At 46.2% G+C, this 21,516-nt stretch overlaps 2 protein-coding genes and 1 pseudogene across 2 annotated transcripts; all 3 read right to left on the minus strand.

Moving 5' to 3' along the window:
* Positions 1–12,927: 12,927 nt before the first annotated feature.
* Tmem239 (transmembrane protein 239) lies at positions 12,928–14,004 on the minus strand. The gene is made up of 3 exons (XM_050132294.1): positions 13,987–14,004; positions 13,540–13,607; positions 12,928–13,456 (listed from the first exon to the last, which is right to left on the minus strand). Exons 1-3 carry the CDS (start codon positions 14,002–14,004, stop codon positions 12,928–12,930), a joined length of 615 nt encoding a protein of 204 aa, XP_049988251.1.
* A 46-nt stretch (positions 14,005–14,050) lies between these two features.
* CUNH20orf141 (chromosome unknown C20orf141 homolog) lies at positions 14,051–17,994 on the minus strand. Its single transcript, XM_050132306.1, has 3 exons — positions 17,977–17,994; positions 14,401–14,597; positions 14,051–14,313 (listed from the first exon to the last, which is right to left on the minus strand). Exons 1-3 carry the CDS (start codon positions 17,992–17,994, stop codon positions 14,076–14,078), a joined length of 453 nt encoding a protein of 150 aa, XP_049988263.1. The 3' UTR covers positions 14,051–14,075.
* A 783-nt stretch (positions 17,995–18,777) lies between these two features.
* On the minus strand, positions 18,778–20,327 carry LOC126494864 (glyceraldehyde-3-phosphate dehydrogenase-like; annotated as a pseudogene).
* Positions 20,328–21,516: the final 1,189 nt, after the last annotated feature.

Below are 21,516 nucleotides of genomic sequence, written 5' to 3' on the forward strand. Positions count from 1 at the left end.
TCAGTTAGAGCAAAGCAAACACTGGCCAACCTTTGTTGGTAGTTAGGGGAAACAAGGGGTGCTGGAGAAGACACCCAAGGTCATTGCAAGGGAGGGGTGGTGGCAGAGAAGCTAAGCTAAACTGTCACAAAGAAAAGCAGAAGTTCAAGGGCTCAGCTTTGAAATAGGGGAGGGGAAGGGCTGGAGTATGACAGTGATAATGGGGCAGAAAGTGGGTGTTTAAGGACCCATTAAATTTGAATTAAAAGAGTTCTTGGATTCATTTCTGTTCTTGTTAATGAAACCTTTGAAAAGGACAACATCTCACCCAAACAGAAAAACTGGTCAGAAAAATGTTGATCTCAAGTAACAATCTGGTAGATTAGTAGAAGACATGGTTAACATGCAGTGGTGCTAAGGAGATGGTCACAAACAGTTAATAAAACCCTTTGAGAGCCAGGAGACCAGAAGCACCAGCACAGTGCCTGAGACACAGGTAGGATTAAAGGGAGACAAAAACTTTTTTGGTTTGTTTTTATAGAGATAAGAATTAAGATAATTTTTTTGCAGAAATGGATTTTTTGTTTTCATTATCAAAAATTTGTTTGTAGAGAAGCTTTCTCCAGCTGCAGTTTGTCTGGTACCTCGTCACTTTCTTCATTTCCTTCCAGAGACTTTTGTATCTTTGATTCTCCAGTGTTGATGGAGAAACAACACCTGCGTTGATTTCCAGGGAAAAAAACTGAGTTTTCCAGCCTCATGGGCCTTCTCTGTTGCTGGCTATCCTGTTCTCCAGAGTTCTGTGTCACCTTCCCTCCTAAGCCTTTCTCAGCCTCTTCTTGTTTCTTGAATTCTAAACTTGAGAACTCACACTATAAGCCACCTCAAGGCAGGCATGCTTAATACTGTCTGCATTCTCCCTATCTTCTAATTTCTGCCCTGTATTTACTCAGACTTTCCGTGCCACAACCCCTTGGTTAAAAGTTACCTTACATCCTTTTAAAGTTTTTTGAAGTAAGATGTATACACTCACACTTTAAAATAGAATAAAAAGATATAATTTTGGTTGTCATACAATTGAAAAGTTAAGAAATAGCCTTATACATGAACTTACATTTCAGTTATTTCCTGGACTCTGTTTTAAGGTATAAAAATGAGTAAAAGCTTAAGTTGCCCCCAATAGAAAGGCCCACTGTTGGCTAATCAGGACAGAACTCAATTTTCATTGTCTCCAGAACCATTGATTCTCACTGCCTCGTGCACAGAACCATGCTTTTCAAAGGACAGGTCCATTCCATTCGAAGATACTACTGAAAAGCAGTACACTGTGTGTGCACTCATGTCAGCTTTTACTCTGGGGGGGGGGGGCTGCTTAACTACGTGTGTGTGTGTGTGTTGAAGGGGAGTGGTGTGCTACAGCACATGTGGAGATCGGAGGACCACTTTGGAGTCCTTTCACCTTTATGTGGGATCCAAGGATTGAACTCGGGTTGTCAGGCTTGTGCAGCAAGCCCCTTTACACACGGATCTACCTCCATGACCCAAAGTTCTTGTGTATGTGTGTGTGTGCGAGAGAGTGTGTGCACATGTGTGTGCGCAGGGGGAGGTCTGAGAGCTATCATATTACCTGGAGTTACAGGCAGTTTGTGAGCTTCCTGGCGTCAGTGCTGGGGATTGAACTAACCCAAAGTTCTTTTAAGAAAGTGAAACTACTAGGTTTTTTTTTTTCCCTAGATAATTTGATGAACTGAAAGATTTCCAATAAAAGCACTGCCCGGTTATGGAGAGTGTATGAAATACATTGTGCTGAAATACATCCAGCCATAAAATTGTGAAAGTATATCCTTTCTCATCACAAGGAAGTAGACGTTAAATAGCTATTAGATGTGATGGAGATACTTAAAGCGCACAGTTTGGTAAGTGCATCCGTAAGATTGTTGTCACCATCAGGGTAACCAAATTATCTTATACTTTCTCCCTCTTCTCCCTGCCTACAACTTCCCCGTATTTCGCTACGTTAGTCCCCAAGCAGCCATTGGTACCATCTGCTAGGATTTTATATGAATAGAATCATTTGATAGGCATTCTTTTTAATTGGACTTTTTCACTCAACCAAATGAGTAGGATTTAAAAATCATTCCAATCTTTGAATTGATGTTTAAGATGTGTCCTTGTAAAATATGTGTAGCACCCGAAAGCTCTGAAGCTCCACTACCCAAAGGCAATCACACCCACCAGACTAGATCAAACTTCCACGTCACACCCTTTGCTTATGCAAGCAAAGATATAGAGCTGTTTTTTAGTTACCTATGACTGGATTTTTTTTTAATTGAATTGTGTATGTGGGTGCACAGACACTGTGTATTTGCATTTGGGAGTTAGAGGTCAGCGTTAGGTGTCTTCCTCTATTGTGACAGGGACACTGACTAAATCTGTAGCTCACTGATTAGCTCATTGGCTTCCCCGCATCAGCTTCAGGGACCCTCTCCTCTCTGCCTTCCTACCCTGCATCCCATCGCCATGCTGGGATAGAAGCATTCCAGCATGCCTGGCTTACAATAGGTGCTAGGGGTAAGCCTCACACCAACTGAGCCATCTCCCCAGCCCTGTTTAACCGAATCTTTATTTAAAAGAAATGGTTTCAAATCTTCACCATTAAACATAGTTTAGGTTACTATAGGTTTCTGATGAATGACCTTTACCCAGTTAAGAAATTTTGTTTCCAGCCAGTGAATGGATGAAAAATAGCAAAATGAGGGCTGTATAGATGGCTCAATGGTTAAGACCACTGGCTGCTCTTCAGAGGACTTGGGTTTGATTCCCAGTAACCACATAGTGGCTCACAACCAGCTGTAATTCTAGTCCCAGGGTACCAGGCACACACATGGTGCACAGATATATGTACAGGCAAAATACACATAAAAATTAAAAGTAATAAGACCAAAAACTCCCAGTTAACATCATACTGACAAAAGAGACTGGATGCTTTCCCCCGAAGATCAGAAAGTATCATGTCCACTTTCTCCATTTCTGTTCGGTGTTGTATTGGAAGTCCCAGTCATTGCACAGGGGATCTAAGTAAAAGTCATAGAGATTGGACAGCAAGAAGACTTACTGGCAGATAGCAGGATTGTCTATGTAAATAGTCTAATGAAAATTACTTTAAAGGAAATCCAAGTATTACGTGAATTTAGCAAGTTAGTTACTATGCACACAGGAAGACTTTGTCTCAGAATATAAGGGAAAAAATAAGGAAACTACAGACACGACCATTCCATGATACGGTTACGGTTCTTATTGTAGATATGAGAAAACAGCCAGAGGCATCTGGAAGACTTCGAGAGAAAGCAGACTAAAGGTGGCCTGCAGACTGGACATGGCCAGGACTGGGGAATCGGGAGAGTGGGAGGGAGTAGTCGAGCTAAGCAGACATAGAAACTAGAGCATAGGGAGAGCAAGCAGATGAGGATGGCGAGAAGAGCCAGACAGTGAGTGCAGGAGCAGCGGAGAATGACCCTTATAAGGGGTGAGTGGCTGGGGGAGCAAAGGGCCAGGAGGCTAGTGTTGGGAGCTTTGAAATACATAGCAAGTGCTTGTAACTAGGGACTGGGAGTCTGGAGGCCAGCATGGGCTTTGATATGCAGTCGTAGGTGCATGTCAATGGAACCATGTGCCCCTTCTGCCAGAGGTAAGGGAAATGACTCCTGGTAGACAGAAACCAGCTTCATAAATTCCTGAGGAATGTTAGTTTTACTCTGCCAGAAATCCTCCTATAGTCCAGGCTGAGCTCATTTCTGGATATTTGGACAGCCTGAGACCTAACAATGGTGAAAGGAAAGAACAGATTTCCTCAAGTTGTACTCTGGCCTCCACATCAATGGACACACACACACTAAATGTTAATTTTTTTGAACTGGGAGTGGTGGTGTACGCCTTTAATCCCAGCACAAGGGAGGCGAAGGCAGATGGATCTCTGACTATGAGGCCAGCTTAATCTACAAGTTCCAGGACAGCTAGGGGTGTCTGAAAAACCAAAAAAGCAAAACCAAAACGAAACAAAACCAACAAAAAATGCCACCTTTTAAAAAGATAATTTCTTCAAATTGGTCTAGATAGTCAATAGAATCATAGCCAAGCTATAAACAATTTTGCAAAAGTTAAAGTAATTCTAAAGTTTGATATGAAACAAAGGATCTAGAATAGCTAGTTAACAAAATTTTGATGAAGCTACGTTCAGAGGGTAGAGACAGGCACAGATCTGTGGTCTAGAGGGCTGGAGAGATGGCTCAGCAGTTAAGAACAATGGTTGCTCTTCCAGAGGACTCAGGTTCAATTCCCAGCACTCACATGGCAGCTCACAACTGTCTGTTCCAGAGGTTAAGAGCACTGGCTGCTCTTCTAGAGCATCTGGGCTCAGTTCCCAGCCCCCCACAGGGTGGCCCACTACCATCTGTAGCTCCAGTTCCAGGAATTCCTTCTAGCCTCTGTGAGCACCAGGCACACAAGTGCAAACCTGACGTCCATGCAGGCAAAACACCCCTACACACAAAGGATAAAATAAAAACTTTAAAGGCGAGTTAGTAGAGGATGGACTTAGAAAGTGAAGAAATCACTGCATAGTCACCGGGGGAAAATGCATTTCAGTTTGCAATTCACACCATGTAAATACAGCTCAAAGCCCAAAATGTAAAACTTAAAGTTACAAATCTAGGGAAAATAGCTGTAGCCTGTTGTTAGGCAACAAAGATGTTCTAAATTTAACATCAAAAGCATAATCCATAGCTTTCTTATTTTAGTTTTTTAGAGACAGGGACTCTCTATGTAGTCCTACCTGCTCTGAAACTCGCTATGTAGACCAGACTGACCTCAGACTCACCGAGATCTGCCTGCCTGAGTGCTGGGACTAAAGGCATGTGGCATCATGCCAAGCCCATAAAATAACATTTTGATATGCTGTTGTGCCATAAACTCCAGAGAATGATCTCTGATAGCTGTATTTTCAGTTTTGAGTGACAGTTTATTACTCTATAGAAAACCAAAGCAGAATAAGTAGCAGGCTGGAGAGGAGCTCAGTGTTTAAGAGCACTGGCTGCTCCTCTAGAGATTCTGTGCTCAGTTTCCAGCACCCACAGGGTGACTCACAGCTGTGACTCCAGTTCCAAGGGATCCCATGCCCTCTTCTCCCTCTGCTGGCCTTTGTGGACAAGAGAACAGCATATGTGTACAGACATACATGCAGACAAAACACCCTACACAGAAAGTAATAAAAAGTAATTTAGAAGAATAAATGGTGGTGGTGACGTATGAGGCCAGCCTGGTCTACAGAGAGAGTTCCAGGACAGGCTCCAAAGCTACAGAGAAACCCTGTCTCGAAGAACAAAAAAAATAAGAGGGAGAGAAGTACAAGAGAGAGCAGCTAACCCAGGTAGCACGCCTTTAACCCCAGCACTTGCCAGGTAAAGGCAGAAGGATCTCTGTGAGTTTGAGGCCAACCTGGTTCTACATAACTTATGTGAGTTTCAGGACAGCCAGGACTAAATAGAAAGACCCTGTCTCGAGGGGAGGGTCAGGGATGGGGTGAGGGGAATGAACGAGCAAATGAAAGCTAGCCATCAAACTGGATGCTCAAAACACCAAGCAGAAATATACTGAGGAAGCCTCCTCAAGTCAGCCAGCTGGCATTCCCAAAAGCAAGAATCCTAGGGAGAACAGTGTGTTTCCTTGGGTGGGCATCCAAGTAAAACAAATAACAACAGCGGTAATGTCATCAAGTCAGGCACAACATCCAGCAAAAACCAAGTGGGGAAGTTGAGGCAGGCCATCAGAGTACCCAGTTGAACATTCTCTCCATAAATGAGCTTTCCCATGACTGAATTTTCATTTTTTATGACATGGATAAGCATTAGTAACCTCTATTAAATAGTTTGCCTCTTAGATGGAATCCCAGTCCCCTGGGAGACCCTAGCCAAGGCTGACCTTTCACAGCCAGAGCCACATATCCTGTGTGTGTGTGTGTGTGTGTGTGTGTGTGTGTGTGTGTGTGTGTGTGCACATTGCTACATTGAGCACCATATTCCCCCCATGCTGGCCTTTGGGGGATCTCCATGATCCAGGCCACCTCAATGTGGAGTAGATACAATGTTGGGCAGTTTGGCAACTTCTCTCCCTCCATGTCCACCCTCAGACAAGGGGAAATTGGAAGAAACTTTGAGACAAACTTGTTTGGGTCCCAAATGGGTGTGGGGAGAGGCAACCCTGCTTCCAGAGCCAGCTTCTCCGTGAGCTCAAACAACACATGACAATTCACAAGTGTAGTTCATTATAGTGTATTTCATTAAAATGTAAAATGCCTGTTCTCCCAAAAGCTGTTAAGAAAAGGCAAGCCGTAGCTTGGGAGAATGTCTTTACAAATCTTACTATCTGATAAAAGACACGTATCTAGGATTAAAAAAAAAAACAGTAAATTTAAGGGAATGCAAACAGTTTGAACACTTAAGGAAAAAAGACAGATTGTAAATAAACACATCAAAAGATGTTCAACATTTTCAGCCACTGGGAAAGAGGCAAATGCAGACTATATGAGGTAGCACCATTTGCTGCTGGAATGGCTAACACGGGAAAGATGGTCTGTATGATCTGGCTACTTCATCTTGAAGTGTTTACCCAGACAAAATGAAAACATGCTCATAGGAAGACTTCACCATTGCAATTTCAACAGCTAAAAATGACTCATGCCCATCCATCAACAGGAGAACTGATAAACTGAGTATACAACCCGTTAGAATACTACTTGGTTATTTTAAAGCATAAACTGTTGGGCTCAGTAGCTGAAGTGCTTGAGGATCAGTTTAATTCCCAGAACTTACTTAAGAATGCTGAGTATTGTGGTGCCCACTTGAATCCAGTACTGGTGGGGCCGAGACAGGCAGATGCCTGAGGCTGGCTGGCCAGTTGTTCTAGCCTAATGGATGACTCAGGCTAAGAGAGCTCCTGTCTCATAGGACACAGCTGGTGTTCTTGAGGCCTCTGTGCATGCAGGCATACAGCGGGAACTACTGATGTGTACACCACCGTCTCCCATTTTATTTGGGGGCCTGACATTTGATGGCAGGGGAGAAACTGTGGTAGAAATAACAGATGTTAAACAAATCTCTCTCTCTTTTTTTTTAAAGATTTATTTATTTATTATGTATACAGTATTCTCAGTACTCTGCCTGCAAGCCAGAAGAGGGCACAGATCTCATTACAGAAGGTTGTGAGCCACCATGTGGTTGCTGGGAATGGAACTCAGGACCTTTGGAAGAGCAGGCAGTGCTCTTAACCACTGAGCCATCTCTCCGGCCCCTAAACGAATCTCTTTTAAAACTGTTTTATTGCAGTACCAGGACTCAAACCTTGGACATCACCCATCAGCCAGGCTCTGCCACTGAGCCACATTCCCTGCCCTATTTTTTTTTTAAGTTTTAAGGTGAAAAATATTTGAGAGATATCAGTATAAAGGAAGCAAAGGTTTCATTGCAAAACATAAATGGAAATGTTGACTCAGCCCCCCAAAAAATTTTACAGAGTTAATCGTATCCAGATTCTCACCGAGGCAGTTGGCCCTCTCGGGATTGTCATCAGCGAGCCCTCCCAGTCTTGGCTTTTCTCTTGCTGGGGTAGCCAAGCTGGAGATTTAGGAAAGTAGGTGAGGAGGCAACAAAACTGTCACTCTGGTGATGCTAGACCTGCTATGTCTCCATGGCCCCCAAGTTTTGCCCTGCTCACCCTAAGGCTGGGTCCAAGCCTGCGGAATCCTGCTTCCCTGGGACACCCTAGCCAAGGCCGACCTTTCACAGCCAGAACTACAGATCTTCACCGGGGTGCATGCATTGCTACACTGATCACCAGACTCCCCTTGCTGGGATTTTGGGGAGCTTCATGGTCCAGGACGGTTATCATTCCCCCTTGTAGATGCTCATGGCCTTTGTAGCCCAGGCTGGGCTTGGGACTTATCAGTGTCAGGTCCTTCTACACATCAGTCCACCTCAGTGCCTGTCAGCTGCCCTCATGACTCCTCTGCCCTTAGCCAGACTGGGTTTCCAGAGGACACCACCTAGAACCACCTAGACCAGGCATCTGCCAAGCAATTCAGGACACACCCCTATGCTAGTGATTGTCCCCCTGCCTCTGCCCTTGAGTACATCTGAGCATGCCTACCAGTGGTCACTCTTGACTCTGGGCCTCCTTCTGTCCCTTCTCAGGTCGCTTCCAAGACCTGGATGCCAAGGCTTCCTCACTCCTCCCTTTGGCCAAGGGCCAGTCATCCTTGAGCACGCCCTCTAGAGTCTAGTCTTAGAATAGTGAGCCTGCAAAGTTTCCCAGGTTTCTAGGGACCTCTTTTCTGTTGGTCCCGCTCAGTCAGGCGTGCTCATCCGTGAGGACCTAGATACATGCATTTCCCCTCTGACCATCTTTAGAGGTCCTTCTAGGTTCAGACTGTTCCTCTTTTCACCCTGGACCACGAGGCAGTGAGAGAAAGGTTGTATTGGACACACACGCACACACACACTCAGTATCAGGATACTGTGTTGGTGTGAATCAACTAAGCCATGCCTGATCGGTTTATCTGGCTAAAACCACTGGTGGATCCCAGCCCCTTATCCCAACCCCATGGGGAAAAAACTGTAGATGAGACGAGGAAGGGCAGGCAAAAATATTCATCCAGTGGTCCAGGACATCAGGTCAGTTGGGACTCCTCTTTCCTCTTGTCCCAACTGGAAAGCTTAGAACACTTTGACACCAGCATTCCCATTCTCCATCAGGTTGTATTTTAAAATCATTTAAAGTGGATGGCTTTGCATACATTATAGGAATTTCCGGAATTATGTTGAAACTTTTTTTTTTTTTACTGGAAGGTGTCTCACATTATATCCCACTCCCATTTGCCCGGCACTAGTCATGCGCGCCATTCTGTTTCTTGCCTTGTTTTCTTGCAAAAAGAAATATTGTGCCTCTATACATTTTATTTTATTTTTTTTTTTATTGAGAATAGGAAAAAAAAGTTTCTGCCTCCTCCCAGTCTCCCATTTCCCTCCCCCTCCCCCCACTCTTCTCCCCCTCCCCCCACTCCTCTCCCCCTCCCTCTCCAATCCAAAGAGCAGTCAGGGTTCCCTGCCCTGTGGAAAGTCCAAGGTCCTCCCCCCTCCGTCCATGTCTAGGAAGGTGAACATCCAAACTGGCTAGGCTCCCACCAAGCCGGAACATGAAGTAGGATCAAAACCCCTTGCCATTGACCTTGGCTTCTCATCAGTCCTCATTGTTCGCCATGATCAGAGAGTCCGGTTTTATCCCATGCTTTTTCAGTCACAGTCCAGCTGGCCTTGGTGAGCTCCCAATAGATCAGCCCCACTGTCTCAGTGGGTGCTTCTATACATTTTAAATGTGTGCCACAAGAACCGTATTTCATACTAAGATCTCACGACTGCTCCGGTTGCTTCCACCCCCATGCGTTGCTCTTCCTATCTCCTTGCCCCCCAACAACAGCGCAGTGAAATCCTCAACCGTATGTCCAATGCAGTGCCTCTCAGACACCTGTCGCCTCACGGGGTTTAAAATGCAGGCTCTAGCTCAGCAGGCCTAAGATAGAGCTGTCAAATTTGATTGGGAGGGGGGGCAGGGAGTGTTTGCTTTTTTCTTTCTAGACATGGTCTCATGTATTCCAACCTGGCCTCAAACTCGCTGAGGAAGGTCTTATACTTTGGTTCTTCATCTCCCAAGTGGTAGACAGGACTATAGGCAAGAACTAGCAGCCCGGTTTGTGTAGTGCTGGAGATCAGGCTGAATGCTGGGCTAACACTACCAAATGAGCTGCATCCTTAGCCCCTGAGAGTCTACTTTTTGCTGTTAAGTTTTATTTCATGTGCATGAATGAGTGCTTGCATGCATCTGCACCACATGAGTGCCTGGTGCCCACAGAGGAGGGGGCAGCATCAGATCTCCAAGAACTAAAGTTACGGGTGGTTGTGAGCTGACATGTGGGCTCTGGGGACTGAACCAGGATCCTCTTGAAAGAGCAGCAAGTGTTCTTAACTGCCGAGCCATCTCTTCAGCCCCCACAGAGTCTCTATAGCTCTAAAGAGCTAAGGGATGACTATACTGCTCTTCCCGGGACCACATTTTGAAGATTGAGACACCCCCCCCCAACACTCCCCGAAGACCTCTGCGAGAATTCATTTCGTTTCTGGGTTATAGGATGAGTGTCCCATTTGGTAAGGATTGCCCATCTGCTTGCCAGTTTCACTGCATCGCCCTACCCCACACCAGCAGGTCAGGAGGGTGGAAGATGTATTTTGATGTGAGGGGAGGGAAAAGGCTTTTTGTATTCTCACCTGCACTGTGTTCCCTGCCATCCTGTGCATATGGTCTTGGTTAAAACCTCCTCTCCCCTTAATTAGAATGGTACCAGGTCTCTGGAGTGATATACCTGGCCAGCAAGGCATGGCTAGATTAGTAAAAGATCCAGGCTAGGCTTCTTAGTCTCTATTCCCACTACAGACTACTCTGAAGTCCCAGCCCTCCAGATATCTAGATAACTAGACACATTTGACATATGACATCACTAGTACTTAGCTTCATCTCTAATGTGGATTTCTCCTTAGTCGCCTGTTAGAGTGATCTGGGACTCAAACAGCCTGGCCTTAACACTGAGGAGTTGCTGTCCTGATCCTGTCAAAACAGTCACAGTGTATGCACATACGTATGTACATATGTATGTATGCATGTGTATATAGTGGTGTTAGGGGCTAGTTCAGGCACTTCACCTTGCAAGCCTAATGCCCCAAGTCGAGTGTCTGTTTTATGTTCATGTAGAAAATGAAGTTTAGAAAGACCTATCGGGGCTAGGAATGTAGCTCAGTTGGTAGAATACTTGCCTAAGATGCAGGGAACCTTGAGTTTGATCACCAGTAACAATTAAACCAGGCATGGTAGCACATCCTTGTAACCCCAGCCCTTGGGAAGTAAGGGCAAGAGGATCAGAAGTTCAAGATCATCCTCAGTTACATAGTGAGTTTGAGGACAGTCTGAACTACATGAGGAGTGTATATGTGGCTCTGTGTGTGTGTGTGTGTGTGTGTGTGTGTGTGTGAGAGAGAGAGAGAGAGAGAGAGAGAGAGAGAGAGATAGATAGATAGATCCATGGAGCAAGAATGTGACAGGACTAGGTTACAGCATGGTAACCACAAGAATAACAGCATCTCCATGTCTTGCCTTGACACATGGTCCTATTGCAGGGGGAACTACAAAGAAAAAGAGGGGCTGGTTTGGGGTTTTAGACACTGAAACTAGAGATGTCTAACCAATAACATATAGAGTTCCAGACTGTAGCAGGTTTTGGCCAAAGTGAACCATGATTTAAGGTGCACGAGTGTGTGGGTGGCCGAAGAGTTTTTTGGCCTAGAGCTTCTGAAGCAGAGATTTTAAGGTTAGGTATAAAATAGAGTTGGGAAGCAGCAGGGAATGGGTAGGGGGTCGGGCATGGATAAAGACTGTTAGTTGGGCCCTGGCTGTGTGCAAACTATCTAACATGTCTGTCACCTTATCTGGTAACTAATGCTCAAAGGTTTTTTGGTAGGGTCATCATAGAAGCCACACTCCGAGGAATTATGGATGATCCAAAACCTTCTGGGATGTGAGCAACTTGCTTAATCAGTTTTGTAAATCCCTGAGTTGTTTTCCTACTCACACAGTTTTGTAAGCCCTTCCTGGCACCAGGCTCCAACGCCAAGCATTGCACAAGTATAGTTCATTATCTGCCTAGTTTGAGGTTGTGTGACACAACCTTCTGCATTTGGTCCACACCATCCATCCTGTGCTAGATATTTTAGGGCTGAGATTCTATCTAGGACAGAGAATTTCTCTGGACTCCTAGAGAAACTTGCTCCGTCATCAAGCTTCTGGATCAAACAGCCTTTTGAACTTGAAGAATGTTCTTGGGGCCAAAACAGCTTAACTGCTTTTTGGCCTTAAAAAGTATTTTTCATAAAACCAGGCATGGTGGCACAAGTTTTAATCCCAGGACTCTAGAGGTAGAGGCAATAGGATCAGAAATTTAAAGTCATCCTTACTTAACTAGTAAGTTTAAAGCCATCCCAGGCTTCATGAGACCCTGTCTGGAAAACAAAACAAAACAAAGTATTTTGTAAATAGATACTAACTTTGGATCATAACAATCCTATGGAAAAAAAATGGAACACACTTAACACTGAGGTTCAGAAATAAAGAATTGGCCAAACTGTGGGTGTCTGAAAAGGGACTTGTTCTTTCATAACAGATCTGGAGGCTCCGTATGTGTGTAGGGGCGGAGTGTATGCGGATGCACAAAGCCTTGGGTTCAATCTCTAGCATGCGTGTGCACACACACACACATACACATGAAACTTACTACGATGACTGATGATTAGATTATTTTTCATTTCTGGGAGGTGAGTGAGGTGGGGTCCCCATGGTTTTGGACCAGGACCACCCCTATCTATCTATCTATCTTTCAGTAAGGCCCATTCCAGAGTCTTCTATTCTTCTCCTGGAAGCAGAGAGAGAGGATCCTTGACAAATGTACAGAGTGATAAGACCAGGGTTATGCAAGTGGAAACACTCAGGAAGCCTGAAGCAGGAAAGGCTGAGGTGGCAGGACAAAAAGATGCTGCCTGGGAGACCAAGTGACGGACGTTACCACTTCTGTATGGGTGTTCTCAGGGGCGTGGTCAAGCTCTTGTCCTTGGCTAAACCATTTGTCCTGTCCATGACACCAACATGAGTTTAAGGTAGATGGCCCAGATGCCAGGCCCCCACCTGTGCTTGTGATTGGGGGTCTGAGAACTGCTGGGGTTCCACTGCCCTCCCTCCCCACAGGACTCAGGCCTTTGGCCGGGGCTCAACAGACACAGGCAGTAAGATGGGGTTGCCCTTCTATTGGTCCAAGTCCTGAGCATAGCCTGGGTGAGTCATGGAGGTAAGGAGGCCCACAAGGCTCAGCAACGTGGAGAAGAGCAGCAGGAAGGAGGCCGCGAAGAGCAGAGCAGGCAGGGCACTGAGTACCAGCAGCAGGATAGCTGGCAGCAGGTGGCTCCACACCACAGCCACCACAGGCCACAGGGAGCTCAGCAGGTAGGAGCCCGTGGTGAAGAGTGCATGACATAACATCAGGGACAGCAGCAGGTAGAGTGTCCCCTCCAGACCCCATAGCATATGCTGTAGAGGTTGCCGCCAACCTGATGTATTCCACCACTGAGACCAGCTCCGGGGCAAGTGGCATGCCCACCAGCGCACCCAGTCCTGACGGGTGACCCAGGCTGACCAGGGCACTGCCCGCTGGGGTCCCTCGCCAGCCCCGATGATATCCGTCTCCACTCGTGGCTGCTGCATCACGGCTGGTACACCTGTGGACAGGGCCAGGCCAGCTGCAGGAGCAGCCCTGGAGATGCCCAGGACCTCCGGATAGGTAGGGTTGCAGGGGTTAGGAGGATACCAGCGCAGGCAGGATTGGGGTTTGAACTGGGGCCTAGGACTTACCTTTGGGCAGAGCTGCCTAAGTCATGATGCTTCCTGCTGTGCCCAGGCCAGCCTGGCAGCCAGGTCCCAATCTCACCCTCACTCACCCCACCATCCCTCAGAGGAGTCCATTATGACCCGGGCTGGGGCGGGGCCCAGCTGACAGGAGCTACTGCATAGTGTGAGGCTCTCTTGAGTCCCTTACTTATGGACCCTCTAGGCTAGCAGGAGTGTTCAGGAAACCTCACAGAAACCATTCTCCTTGCTTATAGGAAGCCTTCCCCGCTCCTGTCCCTCCTTGATGGCTGCCTCAAACTGCAGGGCTGGAGTTGGTTGCTGTATCCACCCTTTTCTCTGCCTTCTCTTGTTGCCCTAAGCCTCAGCCCCAGTTCTCAAATGTCCATACTATGGAACTAGAGGCCTCTGAGGTTCAAGCTGAACACAGTGGAGCACTCTACCCTCACCCCACCACCTTACCCTCGTGTGGCTCAGCATGGAGGAGAAGAAACCCGGGGAAGCAGAATGGCTGGTGTATTTTTAGAAGGCATTCAGTTTTCGGAGGGCCCTCAGGCCCAAGGATGGAGGCAGAAAGCCAGGCCCAGCAGGGCTAAGGGTATACCAGAGCCTCCCAAGAACAGACCCAGGCCCAGGAACAGCAGGAGCAGTGCATCCTGGAACCCGAGTAGTCCTGAGACCAGCCCTGAGTGGAAGAGGGCAGCTGCCTGCTGTCCTGGACCTTCACCAGCCCCCTGGCTCTGACCCATTGGAAGAAGTCTGTGTCGTGGCAGGATAGGACCTGGGGGCCTGTGGAGAGAGAAGAGGGCAGGTCAAGGCAACTGCTCATCTGTCCCTGTGCTTGGGACCCCCACCTGGCAGCCTCCTGTCACTTACCCATGGAGCAGGTCAAAGGCCAGGAAGCTGACCAGAAGTAGGAGCAACAGGGCTAGGCCAGCTGTCGAGAAGACTGTTCGAATTGTCGCTCCTAGTGCCCCCAGCCCTAGGATACTGTCCAGGAGCCGGGCCCAGCTGAAGCCCCAGGGGACACACGAGTCACTGACCCCTCTCAAGTATCCAGACTGCTGGGAGGGCTAGGGTGGGGTCTACAAGAGCTTTGGGTATGGGAAAGCAGAGCTGGGGCTTGGAAGTATTAGGAAGTGCCAGTGCTAGGAGATTAAGGGATCAGGAAAAAGGAAGACCTTGGTTTACACTCAAAGCTCAAAGAATAGGGAACTAGGCTCTTCGTGGATGCCCTCCACCCCCAACTTCCACTCCACATCTTCACTAAACCCTCCTCACCTCCTCCCACTTGGGTTGACCATTCTGGATTTGAACACTGAGTCATTGTGACTTATTGCCAGGTAGGACCTTGAGTTAAGAACAGAACAACAGTTTGTCTCGCCTCATAAGCACTGGTAGCCTAGGCGGGGCTTAGCCAGCAGATCATTGTTTACTGAGAACTACGACTCACCCTTAGTTATTGCCTTGGCTAATGATTTTCTGCCCTGGGGACTTCCCAAGGTTTCTGGGTTGTCAGGAAAGCATGCTAGCAGCATGACTCCTCGGACTCCTGCCCAAGGGAGGAGAGGCTGCTTCTTCCTGGAAGGGCCTCAGGCTATGTGTCTGGGATGTCTTTCAGTTTTTCTGTCTCCAGTTCTCTTCTCTGAACTTGAGTGAGGCCTGCAACTCTGGGGTGCGAATAGACTTTTCCAGGAGGCAAGCTAGGCTGTGGGTGGCAGAAGGATGCCATTGGATGTGAACGGAGACTGCACTTTCATTTCCCAGCTGCCCAGATCCAAATAATGACACAGAAGCTATATTAGTTATAACATTGTTGGGCTGACTGCTCAGGCATACTTCTAGCTAGCTCTTACATTTTAAGTTAACCCATTTCTACTAATCTGTGCATCGCCACAGGACTGTGGCTTACCGGTGAGGTTCTGGCATCTTTCTCCTTTTTCGGCTACATAGCATCTGCCTGCTTGCAGTTTAGTTTTCCCACTTACCATATTCTGCCCTGCCATAGGCCAATGCAGGTTCTTTATTAACCAATGGTTTTAAAACATATTCACAGCATACAGAGGAGAATCCCACATGAATTGGATGTTTTAAGCACTGCAGTTTTGGGAGATGTTATGGTTTCAGAAATGTTACAGAGAACTGGGTATGGTAGAATATGCCTTAATTTCAGTGCTCAGAAGGCTGAAGCAGAAAGATTGTGAGTTTAAGACCAGCCTGGACTATATAAATAGGTACTGACCAGAGAAATTTAAAGAAAAAAAAAGACAGAGGTTGTGAACCTAAGAGGCCTACAACATTGTGACCCCAAGTTATTCAGAACCAGGAGTCTGTTCATGTGTCCCAGGCTGCTCTTGAAATCTCCAGGTAATGCAGGCTGCTCTCTAACTCTTGGCGATTCTCTGCCTCCTCATTGTGAGTGCTAGGATTGCAGACACGCACTGCCATGCCTTGCATACACTCCTAATGGGAAGTTAAGGCTGCCACCTAAGAATGAAATTAAGGAATGAACATGGAATAAACAGGTTGATCACCATCACTGGTGACATTTATTGAGAATAAACGTATTCTCACTGAATCTATGGGGGCAGTGGTTACAGAGCTACGAAATACATGGACAGTCTGGGGATGAAAGATGAGTGAAGTGACATATAAGCTTAAGTATTACTCATACTTTGAAGGAAAACTGATGGGGTTGGGATAGGGGAGACACTGACATTATAGACCCCAGAAAAAGGAGAGACTGAGTAAGAATGATAGAAAGGACATTGAGCTGCCTCCCAGGAGGCCCTCCCCAAAGACCCAGAGCCGGTGGTCTTGGCATGTTTGGTGCTGATGGACCTGACACTATAGAGCCGGTGTCATTTGCCCTTAACTCATTCACGAGTTGTCCTTCCACTGGCTTTTGTTTGCCTGGGAACTGTGTTTCACATATAGATTTGTCTATAGGGACTTAGGAGATAACACAGGATCCTGTTTTTGTTTTCTGTCTAAGTCTTCGTTGCCTTTGTAAATGAGAAAATTAGCATTTAGGTTTTTTTTTTTAAATATTTATTTATTTATTATGTATACAATGTTCTGTTCGCGTGAATGCCTGAAGGCCAGAAGAGGGCACCAGACCTCATTCCAGATGGTTGTGAGCCACCATGTGGTTGCTGGGAATTGAACTCAGGACCTTTGGAAGAGCAGGCAATACTCTTAACCGCTGAGCCATCTCTCCAGCCCAGCATTTAGGTTTTAAATTGCCAATTCTGGTGCAGCCACAAGATTACATCCCTGAACTATGGAATTGAGAGTCACATCCCAAGAGGAAGTCACCACTATGCAAGGGATTGGGGCTGGGGTGTGCAACTAATACTCCTTAAGGCTTCTTGTGCGATGTTGTGTATAATTTGTAGGGGAGTTCTACTTGAAGTTTTCTCAATTTTTTCATCCTATAATAATTTATAAAGTGATCCCCATGTGCCAGGTCGTGTGCCTATTGTTGGATTATGACTCCTAAGGCAGACTAGGGGCTTTCATGCAGATGCTCTGCTGAGAGCTTGGAGTTGTCTTCAGAAGGAAAAAAAAGTAAGAGATGAGAAAGGAGAAGGACAGGGTAGAGGAAAAGGTAGCACATGGTCTTGTCTGGGATCCAGCCTCAGCTTGACTTTGAAGGTAGCTCTGAGAACAGTCAATTGTGCTGTAGAGTCGATCCCGTTATACCAGTCAGCCATTGATGATCTGTCTTTCTTGGAGGAAAGGGAAGAAAGAGAGAGAAGTCGGGGAACTGTAACTTTTAGTGTAAAAGCAACTCCTATCTGCTGAGGGCTTTTGTCTGTAGAAATCAAACAGCTATGATTTATGCATAGCAAACAATAATGAGGGTGGGCACAATGTTGGTAAAAGGGACCTCATGGGGAATCAACAGCTACAGCAGTCGATCTCGTAGTAAAAGATTCAGAAAATCTGGATGATTTGTATCATGTTCATCCGTGAAAACTATTTGATTTGGGGCTGGAGTAGAACTTGGTGGTTAAGAGGTCTTCCCACTCTTCCAGAGGAGCACAGTTCAGTTCCTAGCATCCACATCAGGTGGCTCAAAACTGCATGCAACTCCAGCTCTAGGGAATCCAACACCATTTTCTGACAACTCACACACGCGCGCACACACACACACACACACACACACACACACACACACACAAACCTCAGAGCTGGTTGGCTCTATGGAGCTAGTCTCTAAGTCCTTGGAATACCCTATTCAATATAAGTGTCTGTTTGCACAGAAGTCTTGAACTACATCAAATAGTCTATGCCAACAATATGATTTGCCTTGGGGACTTAGACCAGAAATCAGGATTACCTTGGCCTCTGGAATGTTTGGACTATCATCAACCAACATAGGCAGTCAACTGTATCTGTATCTCCAAAAAAGTTCTGGACTCCAAAGGTTCAGTGAATTTTTCTTACGAACAGTGCTTGGTGCATGTTGTCTCACATACTGCTGGAAGGATTAGGTACTGGCAACCCGATTCCATTTTCATATAAACAATGGAAGCTCATACACAATCTTCCCTGTACCCTGCCGTTTACAGTCTTCTGTTGTGGGTTTTAATCTGTCCGCAACCTTTCTTTGTCATAATCTGTGAGCATTAGTATAACCACTTTGGGGAATTCTTCTGATAAACCATTGAAAAAGAGAGTGGTCTTGGGGACTCCAGAACAGCACTGGCATCCAAAGTAGGGTTCACCAGGACAGTGCTGAGTCGCTAAAATAGGATGGGATCACGAGTTGAGAGAAAGGACAAGAGGGAGAGACTTTGATTCCCAGATGGCTACTTAGTCATCCCCAGCTTGGAAATGAAGCAGTCCCATGATCAGTTGCTAGAGGTCAAAGTTATCAGTGGAATTTATTGATGACAGCTAACTCCTGGGGGAGTTGTTTAGGAAACTGCCCAGAAAGTAGAATAATTAACCAAAACCCCAAAGAATTGTTTTAAAAAGTTAACAAAAGTAGAGGATGAAGAATATTTGAAAGCTAGTTTTAGAAATTTCAAATAAAATCATAAAAGTTTTTTCTGAAGCAATGAACTTTATCGATGTTATTCAAGGGAACGGGGCTTTTCAAGCACTCTCTTCTCTTATGGAGGCCTGGGATGAAAATTATGACAGGGGACATATGTTGGGGGTTGAGTTGGGAGAGGAATGCCTCGACAGCCAAGGGCCTTACTCCTCCTTTCATGTTCTTCCTGGCGGGTGGTCCAGGCCTCCTTATTCCTTAGAGGCCATGTGGACCATAAGCTCCACCCCCTGCAGTTGTAGCTAAATTCATTGTCATTCCAGGAAATGAACTTGACAAAGTTGATATTCAGAGCAATGTCAGCCTCAGCATCAAAGATGAAAGAGTGGGTGTCACTGCTATTATCACAGGAAACAGCCTGTTCTTCCTCATATAGCCCCAAACGTCCTTACGGCCCTCTGGTACCTGCCTCACCACTTTTTAAAAACAATTTTCAGTTTATTTTCTGTCTAAGAGTGTTTTGCCTGCATATATGTCAGTGCACCACGTGTGCCTGATGCCCAAAGAGATCAGAAGAGGATACCAGATCCCCTGGGACTGGAGTTACTGAGGGTTGTGAGCCACTTTGTGGGTTCTGGGAATTTAATTCAGGTCCTCTGTGAGAGCAGTAAGTGCTCTTAATCACTGAGCCATCTCTCCAGCTTCTTCACCATCTTCTTGATGTCTTTGTACTTGGCAGCTTTCTCAGGTGGCAGGTCAGATCTACAACACATACACATTGTGGTTAGGAATATTGAAGACCATGCCAGTGAGCTCCTGCTCAGCCCTGACATGACCTTGCCCACAGCCTTGGCAGTGCCAGTGGATGCAAGGTTGATATTCTAGGCAATCTCACAACCGTCACACCACACTTTCCCAGAAGGGTTATCTGTGTGTGGGTGTGTGTGTGCGCGCACGCGCGTTTGATGGTAGTGATATCATGTGCTGTGGTCATGAGTCTTCCAATGATGCAAAAGTTGTCACAGATGACCTTGGCCAGGGGACATAAGCAGCTGTTGGTACAGGAAGCTTTGCTGACAATCTTGAGCAAGTGCCACGCTTCTTTTGGTTCATTCTATCACAAACATGGCAGCAGCAGGAGAAGAGTTAGCGAAGATGACCTTTGCCTCCATTCCTCAAGGGGCCCTAGCCCTCTCCATGGTGGTGAAGACACCAGTTGGCTCCACTGGTCTTTGGCACCAGTGTCACCCCATTTGATATTGGCAGGATCCTGCCACTGGAAGACGGAAATTGTCTTCCCACTGATGACAGATTTCTTATTCTCAGTTGTGATTATTCCAGGGAACTTGCTGTGGGTGGAATCATACTGGAACATGTAGACCATGTAGTTGAGGTCTTTGATGGCAACAGTATCCACTGAACCAGAGTTGAAGACAGCCCTAGTGACCAGGCTGAACAAGGAGGATGAAAGAGCCTAAATCACAGAACTTTTAACAAAATGGGTGTGGTAAGAAATACATTCCTGTAATTCCAGTACTCTTTAGGCAGAGTCAGGTGGATCAGATGTCCAATGTCATCCTCAGGTGTATAGAGACCTGTGGTAGTTTGAATGTAATTGACTTCCCTAAACACATAGGAGGTGTGGCTTTGTTGGAGTAGGTGTGGGCTTGCTGGAGGAAGTGTGTCACTGTGGAGGTGGGCTTTGCGGTCTCTTATGCTCAAGTTATGCCCAGGGTCTCAGTTCACTTCCTGTTGCCTTCGGGTTGAGATATAGAATTTTCAGCTCCTTCTCCAGCATCATGTTTGCCTGCACACTGCATGTCCCACCATGATGATAATAGATTGGATTTCTGACATGTAAGCCACCCAATCAAATGCTTTCCTTTATAAGAGTTACTGTGGTCATAGTGTCTCTTCACAGCAATGGAAACCCTAACTAAGACAAGACGAGTCTGGGCTACATAGAGCCCATATAGTCCTACCAGCTCATAGTCATGTGAAATTAAAATTACTGGTGCTTTCTGCACAGAAAAAGATGACATACATACAACCAAAAAGGCAAAATGGCACCAGAATTTTGCTTATTCATTATATTCTTTGTTTTAATGTTTTTTTTTTTTGTTTTTTTGTTTTTTTGTTTTTTTTGGTTTTTCGAGACAGGGTTTCTCTGTGGCTTTGGAGCCTGTCCTGGCACTAGCTCTGTAGACCAGGCTGGTCTCGAACTCACAGAGATTGGCCTGCCTCTGCCTCCCGAGTGCTGGGATTAAAGGCGTGCGCCACCATCGCCCGGCATTTAATGTTTCATTTTGAGATCAAGACTTGTTATCTTGCTCATGCTGTCTTTGAACTTCTGATCCCAGCTTGTCCCTTAAACTAAAATCTCCTTTGGACAGCTGCCCCATCCAACCTACTAGGCTGTTCCCTGAAACATATACTTGTCCCTGTGGTACCCAAAGATTCTACACGATGCTCTTGGAGATAGAGACCATGCTATGCATGGTATAAACTTTATATACTTTATGGTATAAACTTGCCATTGTATCCCTGGGATGGATCATCACCATTTGAATCTGTTTTGAGGCCTCTTGCCTTGTAGTCCCAAATACCCAGTGGCCAGGGCCAGAGGCAGTAGCCTAGTAAGAGAGGAGTATGAGAAGATGCAGAGCAGCTCAGGACCAAGAGGGGCATAAAGGAGCTCCGAGGAAGAGTATGGAAGGAGGGAGGAGGGGCTGAGTCTGAGATGTCCTGTTGCTGGTACTTCTCTCTCCCCTCCCCCACTTTCACAGCTCTCTCTGGGAAACCTGGTTGAGGGTGGGGCTTCTGGTGGAAGTCCAGAGACCTCTGCCTTTTTCAGACACTGGCCTGCAATGCAAGGACGCACTGAGTCTGCTGTCTTGCATGTGTGCTGTGGCCCTGTGCTCACAAAGTCTGTGATTTGAAGCACAGTCTGTTAGCGTCTGTTGTCAACCTGATCCGTCAGAGAGGAAAAC

Source organism: Alexandromys fortis, unplaced genomic scaffold, assembly GCF_014885135.2.
Source record: "Alexandromys fortis isolate MF-2015 unplaced genomic scaffold, M_Fortis_MF-2015_v1.1 scaffold_6, whole genome shotgun sequence".
Classification (NCBI taxonomy): Eukaryota; Metazoa; Chordata; class Mammalia; order Rodentia; family Cricetidae; genus Alexandromys; species Alexandromys fortis.

Coding starts and splice junctions, on each gene's coding strand:
- Tmem239 (XM_050132294.1), bottom strand. Junction 13,457..13,539: donor CATCATGACTTAGGCAGCTC/TGCCCAAAGGTA, acceptor CAACCCTACCTA/TCCGGAGGTCCTGGGCATCT.
- CUNH20orf141 (XM_050132306.1), bottom strand. Junction 14,314..14,400: donor GCCTTTGACCTGCTCCATGG/GTAAGTGACAGG, acceptor CTCTCTCCACAG/GCCCCCAGGTCCTATCCTGC.